Here is a 15,496-nt window from a genome sequence, read left to right on the forward strand (position 1 = left end):
TTTATATTATATACACGGCTTCTACTTTTAATAATAAAAGTTAATATTATATTTTAGGTTGTATATTTTATACCCGGAAGTAAGTCAATTTCTACTATAATATTAAGGAAGTATAGATCTAGATCTTGAATGACTCCCAAACCAACAAGAACCCAAAAGATAACACAAACTCATTTGTGTTATTAAGGATGCAGAATGCTAATAATAATAGCCGTATTTCTTATATTTAATTTCAATAATAAAAAACTATTAAAGCTAGAGAAAGAACGAAAAGTCCTCTCATCTTAAGAAATAGCTCAACAAATTAGTCCATCAATCACATATTTTAAATTGAGAATGTATAGTTTTCCAATCTATTGCTAAAAATAAAAAGATGAACAATAGCTAGCTAAGAAGTTAGAGAACAAGTTGGGACAATACCATTTATGAAATACTTTGAAAAACAAGGCATTAAATGGCCCATGTGGGCCAATAAGCCCCAGCTTTTTTGCCCATGTGGGCCAATAAGAGCTGCCTTGATATATATCTCTCGCTCGCCGCGCATCAAAAATATAGAGATCTAGATCTAGATCTCTTTTTGGGCCCGTTTTAGTAAAGAGAATCATGTTGGTCTTTAAAAGTATCTTACTTTCAGAATTTGTGTAGAAGTGTCGAAAAAGGTATCTTTTGGAAACAATGAGCTTTTTAAAAAGTGAAGTGATGCTTTGGTTTTGGCATTTGACAATAGAACGTGTAAATGGTAGAACATTTCTGCGGTCGTAAGGGAAAACGACGAATGGTCAAATTTTTTGGATTTTCGTATTTTTACATATTTCATAGAGTATTTAATTCTGCATCTGATGGTGTAAAAATGTTAATCATATCCTAATCCGTTGTTGCGCAATTGAGAGTTCGTCGTTTTCCCGTACACTGGCGAGCTCCGAGCCAGAGCTCAGTGTAAGGGAGAACGACGAATGGTCGATCGGTCAAGGATCACTGCTCTTTCGGCGTTGTCCCCTGGTCTCTGCCGTTGGGCTAATTCGGCATGGGCGACGAATGACAACTTATCACTGTTGCGACAGTACAAACATACTAGGCCTTTTTAGCAAACAAACACACCATGACCACCCCCTCCCCAGGAGTACCGTCGACCAGGTTTATAAAAATGTATCTCTTAGTGGGTCTTTCTGTCTGTCTTCACGTATTAGGCCTAAGCTGATGGTGTGAATTGACAAGAGCAGGCGGGAGAGAGGGGAAAACGGATGGGAACAGGGGGAAAGGGGTGGGGATGGGAGGGTCAAAAAAGTATTTAGGGAGAAATTTATTTGCACTGCATATTTAGTGTCCGCCAGATGTTCACAGACTAACGTCATGTTAGTTTGCTGTCCAGTCATTTGACATCCCAAATCCCAACGATGGTTATAGTGCCGCAATTTGTCTAGCACGTGTCACTGGTCGACATCGTTATATTATAGAATTACCAAGCAATTAATGACACTGCGTTATGAGAGTAAATTTCTTAGTCAAACTTAAAAAGTGGAGGTATTGTGGCGACACTTAGTCTTGCTTTACGATTTTTTATGACTTGATGGACGTTACGATCGAGTATAATAATGTCTTGCAGATTCAAACTGTTCTTGTCGATGTCTACTTTGTGGTATGTTTTCCGATCCGATCAACTGAATCCTTTATTAAATACAAAGCGTTGTATTACCTCTCCTGAAAGCGTTTATGATACAGTCTTGTTAAATTGTTACATTTCTTACGTGAAAGTTTGACTTTGCAATGATCTGATCGTATTATTGACATTGTAACATTGTTGATCCCTTTGGTCGTGCAAGGAAAATTTTGCAATTAGCAAAAATAAAAGTAAAACTCGCTTCTGAAGAGAATACAATAGAGAGATATCATGGAAACCAAACTGAGACCGTTTTAAATCAAGCTGTTGAAATGGTGTGCACATCTGATTTGTACCCTGACTGTGTAGTATTTAACCAAGCGAGGAAGGGAAACGAAGGACGTTTACCGAGTTACAATTGGGCTATAACAAAAACCTAACTTTATACATATAATAGCTAGTTTGTATACGTCTTATTTATATTTGTAGTAACCAGTACAGTCATTACTGTCAATAATGCGTCGCAACTGACCATCGCCTACGCCCATAAACGTTCACGAGTGTAAGGGAGAACGACGAACCGTATCATTCGTCGTTTTCGCTTACATCGCAAAGCTCACCTGCGGGTGCGCAATGTAAGGGAGAACGACGAATGTCGAATAACTTTGCTACTTTTTAACCTAAACCATTCAAACTTTAGAAGCTGTTTTAGGAACACCTCAATCAGATATCTGGTGAATTCCAGCTTAAAAGAGTGGAAAATAGAAGAGTTATAAAGTGAAAATAGTTTTTGCCTCTCCTGAAAAATTTGCCTCGCTACCTGCGCAGGATCATTCGTCGTTTTCCCTTACGACGGCAGATTTGAGTACAGTACAGGCCAAGGGCCCCCAGAAGCTGAAAAAAAATTGCAATTGGAGAGCTAAAATTTGGCCTTTCTGTGCCTAAAATTTAAAAAATGAAAAAATGAAATTCACATACCAAGTAAAGCCACTATTTAACTTACTTTAACTAGGCCTAAGTTAGTAAAAGGAATAACAAATAGTTATGGGAAAAAATTGCTGGTCAGTCAGGGGGGACCTTCCGGGATGGGAATTTGATTCCACGCTCATAAAGTAATATATATTGTTTGACTTCAAACGCAGACGCACTGTCCATTCGGCCATTAGAACATCCGACGGTGAACGGTAGTTTAAGCTTTATAAAATATCTTTACATATATATCACGAAAGGCCACGCAGCATAGATCTCTAGATGTAGGTTTTTACAACGGAAAAAGTCGGAAACATGGCATGGGGGGGGGGGGAGGTGTAGGGGGGGACTATCAGTTAAGCAGTAGGCACCTTGAAGAAGGAGAAAATAAATATGCAAGAACCCGGAACGCGTGTGAAATGGTGGCTGGTGAATCGCGCATGCGCATCGCAAATAATTTCCCTGGTCTCCCTGAATTAGTTGTCTCTCTCCCTCTCAACAGTTTAATTATCATACAGAATGGAATGGATCATTTGAAATTTCTCCCTTCTGTGTTCCAGATACATGCGTAGTATCTGGGCATGTGCTTTTGTTTCGCCAGGTGGGGCGGGCGGCACAGGTAAAATAAACAGCAGTCATTTTTTTTCTCAGTGTAGGCTGGGGGGGAGTGGTTAGTATATTACAATATTAGGATGTACAGATGAGTTTGTTTCGATTTTCATGTTCATGGTTACTCTGAAAACAGTGGTGAAACAATTTAAGTAAAGAAAATCCCCGATTTGTTTACTTAGATCTATTTGTTGAACAGCCTCTCGAAACTGAAGAAAAGCGGGCCATCCTTCTGATCTCAGTTTAATCGGACTTCACTGTAGACAAATGGTGAACAAAGAGGGAAAACAACTTTGTCCTTAATTTTATTCCCAGTGACAGAGATGTGTTGAGTTTAGGTCTTGCGCTGTACTACGAAAAAATATATATACAGGGTGATTAAAAAAGAATACGCTAAAATCATCATGTGATATTTCAAAAACAAAAAACAATTTTAAAAACTTTTACCTTCAAGTTTTTATTTTAAGTTTTATTGTTTTACAAGTGTTCCGTGTGTCACCACAGGCAGCACAGACAGTATGAAGTCAATAGAATGAAAATTCCTCCCAAATGTGCCCCAGAATCAGAATGTTTCAGGCCACTGTGTTGATTGTAGCTGTGGTTAAATCTTTCATACCATCAATATTTGCAGGAAGTGGTGGAACATGAACTTTGTCTTTATATCTAGAAAATCACACACAGTGAGGTGCTGGGATCTGGCAGGGAGTGAGGTCTTTAGCACCTCTCCTAGCAATCCACCACCGAGGCACGTTTTCATTCAGATAGGGTCAGACCCTGAGATGCCAATGGGGCGGTGCTCCATCTTGAAAAATAAAGTCATTTGAATCTACGTGCAGTAAAGTGGATAGCCACTTCTTGTGGGGGTATTTTAAAGACAAAGTTTATGTTTCACTACTTCCAGCAAATGTCAATGACATGAAAGGTCAAATAATAAAAGTTACTATCAGTGTAGTGGACTCAGACATCCTGAGGGGCGTTTGGGAGGAATCCTCATATCGGCTTGATGTTTTCCGTGCTGCCGGAGCTGGCCACATTGAGCACTTGTAAAACATGAAATAAAAATTTGAAGGTATACATGTGTCCAAGCAGTTTTTAAAAATTGGTTTTCGTTTTAGAAATATCGTGTGATAGTTTTGGCGTATATTCTTTTTTAATCACCCTGTATAATGGGATGCCCCCATAATATATACTTATGGAAAGTTGTCATGTTAGTGACACAGTAAGGCTTTCTCTCACAGGAATCTCAAATTAAGCAAGATTGAAAGCTGAACCTGACAAATGAATTGTATGTGAGGTTCACTTTTAGTAACTCAAGATTAAAAAATTGGCAGTTCTTTGGGGTTTAGCTGTGCTGGAAGAAAGTTGTTTTCTCTTGGTGAGACGTGTTATAATATGTTAGTCATTGTGAAATAACATTTTATTGTCATAACTGTCTCAGTGTGTTATCTTTCTAATTGGTAAACTAGCCTGCATTTACTCAGATATGACTTGTGGTCAAACGTACAATTTAAAAAAAAGCTGAACTAAGTATGCAGTGTGACTGGGCCAGGACTCAGTTGACATGAACTGTTAATCATCTTTGTTAGGCCATTTAGGCTGCTTAGATTATTTGGCATACACTGTACGTTCGATCATATTTGAGATTATTCAGATATATTTTAGGGGAAGAAGATAATAATGTTGAAGACTGTTTTCACCAGTACGGGGTGTGAGCCAGGGATATTGCACATACTTCCTTATCCAAAACAAAGGCTTCTCTTGTGCTTGAGACCCTTTCGTATCTCTTGGACAGTGGTCATGTGTTTTCCTTGCCAGTGGAGCTGATGGTTTCTCGTTGTGTGGTTATATGTGATGAGTCTTGACGGTTTAGTCCACCAGGTACATAAATTTCATAATTTGGGTTTTTGGTACAGGTGCAAAGAGGACATAATCCCCCTATATCATATGACACCAAGATCAAATGAATACACGATAATATTTTACTAAATGAAGCACGATTCAGTATTGGAATGCTCCGCCACTGTCCGAGGCAAAATTCTGTGATATTCGCAATCAAAGATTTGACAAATGCCTCCATAACATTAGCAACAGGCATCTTCTAATAAAGCTAGGTTCATGAAATTTGGCACACATTCAATGTTTCAATGCCAATATACCCACCAATTTTCAAATCATTTGCTGTAATAGTTTTGTTTCTAGAACGTTATCTCTAGGGCCCCAGAACGTAAACAAAACAACAACAACAACAACAACAAAAACGAAAGAAGAGCTTTAAAATACAAAGAGCTGTAATTACTCATGCTTCTAAATGTCAATACTTGAGTAGACGTTGAAAGACATAATAAGCACAAATTAAGTACAGGAAATCCGAAATACAAGTTGGACAGCGTCTGTGGTGCTATAGTTTGGCTCTTCATCTATCATGCAGAGAGCAGGAGTTCAAATAATGGCCACGTGAAGCAAATTTTTTATTGAGTATCTTTGTCTCTCTACTAGGATATGTAGCCCAAAGTCCCTCTCCACCCAAATTGGCCCTGACAGGCCGGGTCGAAATAGTCCACCTCTTAAATGACCTTACACAGTGTTGCGAGGTGCGAAAACCAAAAACCGAAAAATCTAGGACAACAGTTTTGGACTTTATTTATAATATAAGGCCTCAAAACTTTTGCACTGACTTGATTGAACTGGCGTCTATGGTGTTATGATAAAGCTCTTTGCCTATCATGCAGAAGACTAGTTCGATTCCCATGTGGGAATGAGCATCTGTGTTTTTTTGCTGGGATTCCTCCCTCTCAGCCTGGGTTGGCCCTGACAGGCAGAGTTGATTTTACCCATCTCTTAACCCTATCCGTACGTCGTGTTTTACTATTGTATCAATACGACATGGGGAACTCTGTACCACCACTTTCCAAAGAGGAAATTTACTTTTTAATCTGATCTGAACGCTTTGAATAGCAGTCTGTCAAAATGATTTTTTGAGAAATATTGAGAGTTTCAAAGAGATCTTACCCCCCGGGACACTGCCACTGACTGAAGTGTCTTTAGGCCATTCCCAAAGGGGGGACATTTCTCGTTCATGCACTGTAGAATTGTAAATGGGCTGATTCATCAATGTCACGCTCATAACTGTGCCTGATCTACAGCAGAGAACTGCTGCTTTTTCTTTCCTAATCCTTACTATTGTTATTTTTCCTCTACTTCTTTTGTATGTTTGTCACACTCTTGTGACCCACTATTTCCGGGGTGCCTTGATAGTCGAAGCAGACTTTGTGCTATTGAAGCTAGAGAGGTGAGCAGAGTAAGTCTGATTCCCTGTAAGGAATTCTCTGTTGACATCCACCCCTTGGCGCTCAAATAACCTTATGCAGTTGCGAGCGCCGTAAAACCTCTACTAAAACTAGACTAAAGAGATCTTCATACTAGAAATATCATGAAATGTGAAGAATACAACCCCGGCGGTACAAAATGACCTTAGGGCGTACGGATAGGGTTAAATGACCTACTTAGTGTTGCAAGGGATGAAAAACCTAAACCAAAAACAAAACTGAACTGATAGCTGTGATGCATGTCTCGTCACTTGAACAACAGTTTGAAGACAGACAAAAATTATTATAACAATAAAAGGTAATTTTATGTGGAGTTTGTAGAATAGAGCAAATTTTCCCCACAAATATTTGAGTTTCTGGCCTTTATTAGGGCATCACTGACTAGATCGTAACTAGACACCATTTTGGATAGCTTAATATGCCTAAGAAGCTTTGATTCCCTCTTACCAGTGCTATGCGGTTTGTCAGGTAAATTTAGAAAGATATTATTTTACTGATGCTCTATAGTTCGTACTAAATGCTACATAATATTACATCACTGTACCAAGACATTCTCCAAAAATAGCTTTAAAAACACATCTAACAGCAAATTTTAAAGATTTTGTATTGATTTTCCAACAGAAAAATCATTCAAAAGTCTAGTAAATCAACAACAACAAAAATGTTGCTCCTTTTTAGCCCCAACGAGTGTTGTTGGCAATTTTTGCTCTCCAGTTCGATTTACATAGTGGACCGAACGGTCGCGACGCATCACATATTCTGTTTGAAAGTTGTGTTCATTTTTGTGTGTGTATGTGTCTTCTGTCGTCTATCTCCAGAATATCAACTCACACATTGTTTTATACTTTTATTACAGCTGCTTTTTTTTGAAGAAGTGTAGAGACAACCCCTCTCGAGGCTTGCAGTCAGTATGAGTTGGAAGAGGAAAAACATGGAGGTCAGTTACAGGAACCTGATCAGCTTTGTCCCTCAGCGGTCGGGAGAGGAGGATAAGAAGTCTAAGTCTTGTCGGCAGCAACAGTGTCTGGAGGCTGTTCAAGGAGAGGAAGTGAAGAATTTCTACGAGTCTTTGGTGAAGGAAGATTCTGGAAGCATAGATAGGTTGTCAGTCAGTTCAGTTGTAAAGAAACATCAAAATAAAGTGAAGGACAAATCGATAGGAAGGAGGTCACGGAGGGCAAGGTCCTCTCATTTGCAGCAACAAGATGCAGTGAGTATGGGAGGATCACAGGGTGCCCCTGCACCTGGTTCCTCTGACATTGTGCTCCGGGAATTGTTTAAGCTACTTCACTGTGCTGAGACAGGGGATACTGCAGAATTGTCCCGGTTAGTGGACACAGGACTGGACATTAATGCCACAGACATGTACGGCTGGTCTCCCTTGATGTGTGCAGCTAGGGCTGGGCAGTTAGAATGTGTCAGACTCTGCCTCAGGCTCGGAGCACACACAGTGAGTCAACATTCTGCTGGGGGAACGGCTGAGGACCTGGCTAGGTCTGCTGGACATGAGGAAGTTGCTTCTGTCATATCGTCATTTCCACATGGGGAAGATACTCATTTGTCACCGGTTAAGAGTCGGGGCCAAAATAAGGCTGCTGTGTCTGAACCTTACTTTTGTGAAGTCTGCCAGATGTCCATCTCACCAGCTGAGAGTGTGACCCACGGGACCTCCACCATCCATCTATTCAACGCAGGCCACAAGCCAGCGGGCCCAGCCTATCTGATTCCACAGAGTAATCGGGGATTCCAGATTCTTCTGCGCTCAGGCTGGGAGCATGACAAGGGTCTGGGACCGCATGGGCAGGGGAATAAATACCCTGTGAGAACTCTTCTCAAACATGACAGGAAAGGTTTGGGTGTCGACCAGGAAGTCAAGAAGAAACAGAAAGTGACCCACTTTGAAGCAAACGACAAAACTGCTGTCAGTAGAGAGCATGTGCCTGCCAAGAGGGAGGTCTCAGTGAGGAAGGCTGCACAGAAAGTAATCAAGGCTAAAGAAAGACGCAGTCGGAGGTGGGAGAGGGATATTCGATATGAGTTAAGCTAAGTGGGTGACTTTGGACTAGGTCAGATTGTGGGAAATTTATCATCACACAGGATTCTACTGCTCAGTTTATTTCTGCCTCGACTGTACAGAATGATGAAGTTCTTCTATTGTTTTAGAGAATGACTCTTATTTCAAATGGTTTTTTGTTTTTGAGTAATTGCAGTATATTTTGTTCTTGTTTTTGTGTCTTTCTTTGGGTCGGTCCCACACCCACATGAGTATGGTCTGAAATCTGTGTTTGTGTGTTTTAGAGAGGAAGGGCGATAGAGACAGGGACAGACAAAGTGATACTCAGGCCAATAGGAGGGAGGGAGGGAGAGAGAGAGAGAGAGAGAGAGAGAGAGAGAGATGTCATCATTTTGAGCATCAGGACAATAAAAATGCATCACTACAGTGTATAAGGTCTTTTACCTTTTTTATGCACTGTTTATTATTATAAATGTACTTAAGAAATAACTTTTAAGTTATATATATAGAATGCTGGCATGGACCTGAATTGAGCATTTTTTCTTCTTGATGTATGCAAAATGCATACTGCTTGTTAACTCTTACAAAGGCTACAGGGGAACAATTTTGTTGTTATTTCTCTCAGAGGATTCATGACACTACACTTAGATATAATGTAAAGTAGGGAAAGAAATGGCATAACTCATGCAAAAATGAAAGGAGAAGATTTATAATTCTTTTGGAGATGGTTCCGAAATTTAATTAAAAATAATATTTTTCAAAGTCATCAAAGTGGGACTGCCATTTCTTTCCCTGTTGTTGTCTTCATTTGAGTGTCTTCTGTCTCTCAAGTTTGAGGAACCTCTTCCTCCTTGAAGACTCTGAGTATGGGGTTAGACACAAACACTCTCATTACTCAAGATTGCTTCCCTCACATCAGATGATAGTGTTCGTTCTGTATTAGTCAATGTTTTTTGTTCTGTGTTGATGTGATGGGGTAATTGCTAATTTGTTCAATGCTCGTCTAGAAAACTGAATTGCAGAAGGTGTAAGAAAAGAGTCAGTATTGTGCTCTTTGTAACCTCTCTTTGTCTTTTCAGTTGTTGCATATAATTTAGAAAATTTTGCTGCTGTCTTTCTTTTTCATCTCAAGGCATCTTGATTTCCCTCTCCCATAGGCTGTGATCTCCTGATGTCTGTTCGCAGGTTCTCAAGTTGCCCACTGTTGATTTCACATCTCTCTATTTTTACAATTTTGTTCTGTTAATTATAAATGTTTCACTCCTACTTCAACACAATTTGGATCTTGTCTGAGCCAAAGCAGGCTGAGAGGGATGCACTAAACTTGATAAAAAAATCTCCCCTTTTGGGGATTCGAACTCACCTCTGTGTGCAATGGCAAAGAGCCAAACTTGTAGACCACAGACCCCAGTCATGTCCCTCTTATAAGCATTACAAAAAAATCTTAGTTGGGGTCAACCTTTTTTTTCGTTACTAATGATGAGGAGAACATGTAAAATATGAGCGGGTGGTTGGAGGGCGCTAATGGTAGGTCCTACTTCTTTACTTCCCCTCTGTTGTTTCCATCTGTCTTGACTTTTTTACAGCACTAAGTGACCATTATATTGTGTCGATGTTCTTCTCATTTCTCAAACAAACAAACAAAACGTACTATATATAGAAAACTTACATGATGGGCTCTATGACAAAACCCACTACAGAACACTTCAAAATAATCAACCAAGTTACATCCCTTGCATGGATCCTAGCTTTACCACCAGAGTGGGTAAATCATTTTAAAAAATTATATCTTGAAAATTGTCTTAAACTACTTTCAAAATGTTAGAAATCTTGGTTTCACTATATTTACACTTTGCTACCCCCCTTGATTTTGTTTGAAAATAGTGTTTCAAGGAGTGGGTGTGATACTGATGGTATTAAATTATGTGCAAGCCGTTCAGTAGAAAGCATTATCACAGGAGATTGCCACGGTCAGGTAGAGCATGGTCCAGTCATGCAGGACTGAGCTTAACGGTAGAGCGTATTATCCAGGTAGACCTGTCAAGTGGACCGGCACCAATTAATAGCTCCTTCTTCGTTGGTTTCAATGGGGCTTCAGTTATCAGTCTTGAAAGCAATCACAAGGTTCCAAACACTAAAACAAAACCAACAGAATAGAAAGTATAGTAAAATTTATTATGCTACTGTATGGGTTGAACAAGAGAATTTGGCAATGTGTTGGGATGATCTGATGGGATGTGACAAGATATTGTTGGGATGATCTGATGGGATGCGACAAGATATTGTACATCACATTTGCTTTTCATTTTCAACTCTTGTGAATTAATACATATATATCACATGATGATCTCAAGACTGAATTTGTAATATATCGCACTGGCTGGCTACAAAATGAATTTGTAATATATCGCACTGGCTGGCTACAAAATAAATCTACAATGCATAACCCATCATGGCTCTTTGCCTTCAATATCTTGTGATTCCATGTGTAGGTGTTTGCAGATGTAACAGCAGTGGCTTCATTTATAGCAGGTGGGGAAAGCATCATGTCTCAGTTGCAAAGATACAATGTACAATGTGTATATAAATGGCTTTGTCTGATAAGTTTGAGTAGTGACATAATAAGTATCATGAGGTGGGACATGTGAAATGAAACAAACACAAGCATATATTATATACATGTACAGATTAAACTTAAACTGATAACATGGATGCAAGCTTACCTTACAGGACATATGACCACAGGCACACATTCAGTCTCATGCAAAAATGTACAAACACAAGGTATGCCCAAATAGTGAAATACACGTATACTCACGCATACCTTACGTTCAACCATACTGAACTTACGCAAACTGCAAAATACACGTACACTGACTCTCTTGCACAATATTGGTTTTCCACTTGCATTCATCATCAAGCAGTAGCTAATAAAAATGACATTTTGTATACCTCCCGCATTTAATGAAGGTGAAAGGGAAAGAGAGAGCATTATGGTAACTTGTCAGTTTTGCGAAAATTGTGCCTGAATTTCAGGTGCCTTACTGCATGTTGTCATAGATACATAATATTGAAAGCTCTAGGGAAGAGGGAGAGAGTAAATTAATCAGTTTTTGCCACAACGCAGATTATCAGTAGACTTACTGATATTCCATATTTTGGTTGAGTGGAGGAAAAATATACCGGTATATATATATTATATCACATTTTGCTTAAAATTTGAAAGAAGGAATAGAGTACTGGTATACATTTTAATTGGAAGAAGAAATAGAATACCATTATAAATATAATCAAGTTTTGATTGAGAAAAGAAATAAAGTACTGGTATGGCATTAATGCTTTTGATTGAGAAAAGAAGTAGAGTGAAGTCTCTATAAAAATCAGCAGTTTTACAAGTCAGAAGTACTGAAAGGCAGACGGAATTCTAAACCAATGAAATAGCAGTTGGTTGTGGCATAATTGCATACTGATGTGATGTAAGGTACTTGATGTCATATTAAGTCTACAGACATGAACTGATGACATAAACATCAGTAGCTTGACTATTTGCTGAATATAATTAACGGTGATGTAAATTTACAAATGCAAGAAAAAAAAATGCTACTCGAATGTTTTTTACTTACCATGAAAAGTAGGGTCAAACAGAGTTGCCACCTTTTTTTTCTACGCCTATGATAGTTTTGGACATCAAACACTTTGGAAATGTGCTTCTGTACACAGTAACACAGTGCTTTTGATGATCATGACAAAGAGGAGGAGTTACAGGGAAAGGATGTAATCAATATCAATATGGGCATAGAATGAATTGACAGTAATGACAGGAAATTATTTTACAAAAGTTTTGAACAGTTTATTTTGTTAAAACTAGCAGTTTCTTGGAACTTACAAAGATCATAACATTTAGATGAATGCAACAATTCTCTCAGTCAATATCATAATTATAATGTAAGTCCTGTGAAGTTCCTGTACCACAATTGTGTTGTACCACAACATTGGATTTCACTAACTAGGCAAGTAACAGTATAGATTCTATAATGTAGAATCTAGGGATGCTTTTATAAAATGCAAAGATGTGACTACAGGTGGCTATTTGTGTAGGTGGTTGGAGCGGGCCACAAGCAGGTCTTGCTTCTCCACAATCCCTCTTTTGTTTCTGTCTGTTTATCTTGTTTTTTTTCCTTTGCAGTAAATTGCCGGTATTGTTTTGATGCACTTCTTTTTACTAAACAAAAAAGGACCCCTTTTTAGCCATTCAGCTATTGAGTTTAAACTCCCTTCAAAAAGACTATGTGTGGTTCTTGAAGTTTAAGTTGACACAGACAGCTCCAAGCACCATTCAGTCATTCAACATTGGGTCATTGACCGAACCATTCCAGCAACATCTTGGACTGTGCATAAAGTAAACCTCAAATTCATTATATCACACTTAAATAATGTAGTAATGTAGTAAACCACTCAATTCCACCATTGTCATATTTCCTTCTTCCCTCACCTTCACTCTATCAGCTGAGAATCAACACATTTTCCAGACTTTCCTTGCTTAACAACTTCCTTAGCTTTGCCTGTCGCCATAGCAATCCAAGCAGCTTTCTTTTTCCTCTCACTTTCTCGTTCTTGTTTCTTCTTCTGGTCCACATAGCTTTGCTGTATCTGTGCTGCATGCTCTTCCTCCTGGTGGTGGGTTCTCAGTTCGAATGTGGCGTGATCCCGCATGGGTTGGTTGTAGGCACTGACCCGGCCCAGTGGCCGACCGTCAGCTCCTAACTCCATGGGTGGCTGGCGGCTCTTACGCTGCTCCTTTAGCTCACTGGCTTTGTCCTTAACCTCTTTCGAGTACATGAGCATAGGCGTGGCACTAGCCTCGGAGTAGGCGGAGCTGACCAGCGCTTGTGGGCGGGGCTTCTGGGAGAAGGTGCCTGCCCCTGGTAGACTGGGTGCAATGCTGGCTGGGATGGATTTTACACTGGTTGGCCTCAGCTTGACAGCTGCGTTGACTGGAGCAGTGACTGGTCGGGATGGGAAGAGACTAAGCTGTCCATTCAGCCTCTCTGTGCCCAGCGGTCCCGCGGAGATGGGTCGGATGATGCGGCCCGGGGGTACGGTGCTCTTGACAGAACGGGGATGGAGACTTTGTCGTGGGGGACCAATCACAGGCGTGACCGCACACAGTGTGCTGAAGCATTCCTTCTCTGGCACGCAGGGTGTCTTGGGCTGCTCTTTGGTCTTCAGTGACCTCACAGACCGGTGGTCAGACATCTCAGACACTGTGCCGTCTTCCGAGTTGAACATGTCCATGGCCAGCTCCTCCACGGGCACCTTAGTGCGAGGGTCAATGCGACTGGGTGATGAGTTGGGCCTCTTCCTCAAGGTCACGGCTGCCGGCTTCAGGTCCTGCATGTTTGCCTTGGTGTTGTAATTGGTCTCTGATCTCGCCATGGACTTCTGTATGGTACTGATGGTCAGATAGATGAAGTCGGGCGGCACCTGGCTCTCCACCTTCATGCGCATCTGTGAGCGCAGCAGAGCCTTCATCTCTGACAGCGTGATGTCTTTGTCCCGGCCCACCAGAGGCTTCTCAAACGCCCAAGAGATTCGACGTGCCAGAGGAATGAGCTCTTTGTTCACCTCGCTCTCTTCCTCATCCGGCTGCTCCTTGATGGTGACGCTGTACTGGGACGGAGCAGACTTTATCCGCGGTTGCTTTCCCTTGCCAGTAGAGTGCTGTTGCTGCTGTGGGGGGAGAGGCTGCGAGCTCTTTCGCGCAAGGAAAGCTTGCATGTCTGCCGAGCTGTACTTGACCTCCTGCCGCGGTGAGTCATTCATTGACATCATATCTGGCGACCACGGGCAGATGTCGGGGCGGGAGCTCGCACTCTGCGCTCGTTTTGCGGCCTCCAGCGAGCGCTGGCTGAGCGTCTTGGCGCTGTGTGGGAGTTGTAGCGCGCGGTACTTGTGCTGGGGCAGCACCAGCTTTGTGTTGGCTTCTGCCGGCGGTTCGTCGTGGTGCACGATCTTGTAGTTGCTGGCGCCCGCCAAGCGCATACGCTGCGCCCGGATGTAGGAGTAGGGCTGTTGCCGGACGGGGGCGTCGCTGTAAGAGCCGTACTGCACCAGGGGTGGGACCTTGTCCGTCTCCAGACTGTAGTCCCAAGTGACCTTCTCGAAGTTCATCACCAGCAGGTTGTTCAGGGTATTCACGGTGATCCTGGCCATAGACAGAACAACAAGTGACTTAGTGTTTTTGAGTTTTAATGAGGGAAGCAATCGACACACTAACAGTCATCCAAAGCTACAAAAAGGCAAGACAAAGAAACAGAAACCAAAAAAGGACAGTAAAAAAAAAAGTGGGACATTATACCTGTAGCGTCCTCCAACCACCCACCACGGGGATCGGCAACCTGAGTAGGGAACATTTTTATCGAGTATTTCGGCGTTTTTTGCTAGGATGTTGTATCCTTATCACTCCAGGTTAGCCCTGACTGGCAAAATCGGAAGCTCACCTTCTAAATGACCTAAATTGTGTCTGTAAGGGATGTTTAAAAACGCCTATATAAAAAAAAAAAAAAAGACTTTGTCGGGGGAGGTTGGGTAGGTAGGCTGAATAGTCCTTGAGATTGAGACTCTTCAAGGTCCTTTTTTAAAAATGTCTGTACACTACACTTTCTGTACTACATGTACCAGAATTATGCTTTAAATTGGAGGTCCAGCACCTTTCGATACATTTATACTGTAAAAAGGGGCCTTACAACCCACCACAATACGACCACACTTTAACAAGAGAAGCATAAAATATATTTTCCCCCTGGTTTATTGATTCAAGTACAGTCCATGCCGGCTTTAAGCACGGTCATCGGGAGAAAGCTTAAGCGTGCTTAAAGCCGAAGCGTGCTTAAGTGCGAAGTAGACATAATCCAGAGATTTTCATGTAGAAAATTCCCCGTGCTATTTCCCTTTGTTTGTAAGTAGGCCTATAGCGGTCCC

General features: G+C 41.0%; 2 protein-coding genes across 4 annotated transcripts in view; one reads left to right on the forward strand and one right to left on the reverse strand.

Moving 5' to 3' along the window:
* Positions 1-10,227, forward strand: part of LOC101860092 (G patch domain and ankyrin repeat-containing protein 1) — a 12,207-nt gene extending 1,980 nt beyond the window's left edge. For 2 of the 3 annotated variants that reach the window (XM_005097239.3, XM_005097238.3), the window contains exon 2: positions 7,358-10,227. In XM_005097239.3, the coding sequence (XP_005097296.1) occupies positions 7,412-8,548 (1,137 nt within the window). In that variant the 5' untranslated portion in view covers positions 7,358-7,411 and the 3' untranslated portion in view covers positions 8,549-10,227. Of the gene's footprint in view, positions 1-4,672; positions 5,054-7,357 lie in introns of those variants that run through there. The other variant, XM_005097240.3, reaches the window with a different exon arrangement.
* A 1,955-nt stretch (positions 10,228-12,182) lies between these two features.
* Positions 12,183-15,496, reverse strand: part of LOC101846130 (CMT1A duplicated region transcript 1 protein) — a gene marked incomplete in the record, with an annotated part of 28,567 nt that continues 25,253 nt past the window's right edge. The window contains 1 exon segment of the mRNA XM_035969486.1: positions 12,183-14,720. Within this exon segment, the coding sequence (XP_035825379.1) occupies positions 13,010-14,720 (1,711 nt within the window).

The sequence above is a fragment of the Aplysia californica genome, unplaced genomic scaffold (genome assembly GCF_000002075.1).
Source record: "Aplysia californica isolate F4 #8 unplaced genomic scaffold, AplCal3.0 scaffold00150, whole genome shotgun sequence".
NCBI lineage: Eukaryota > Metazoa > Mollusca > Gastropoda > Aplysiida > Aplysiidae > Aplysia > Aplysia californica.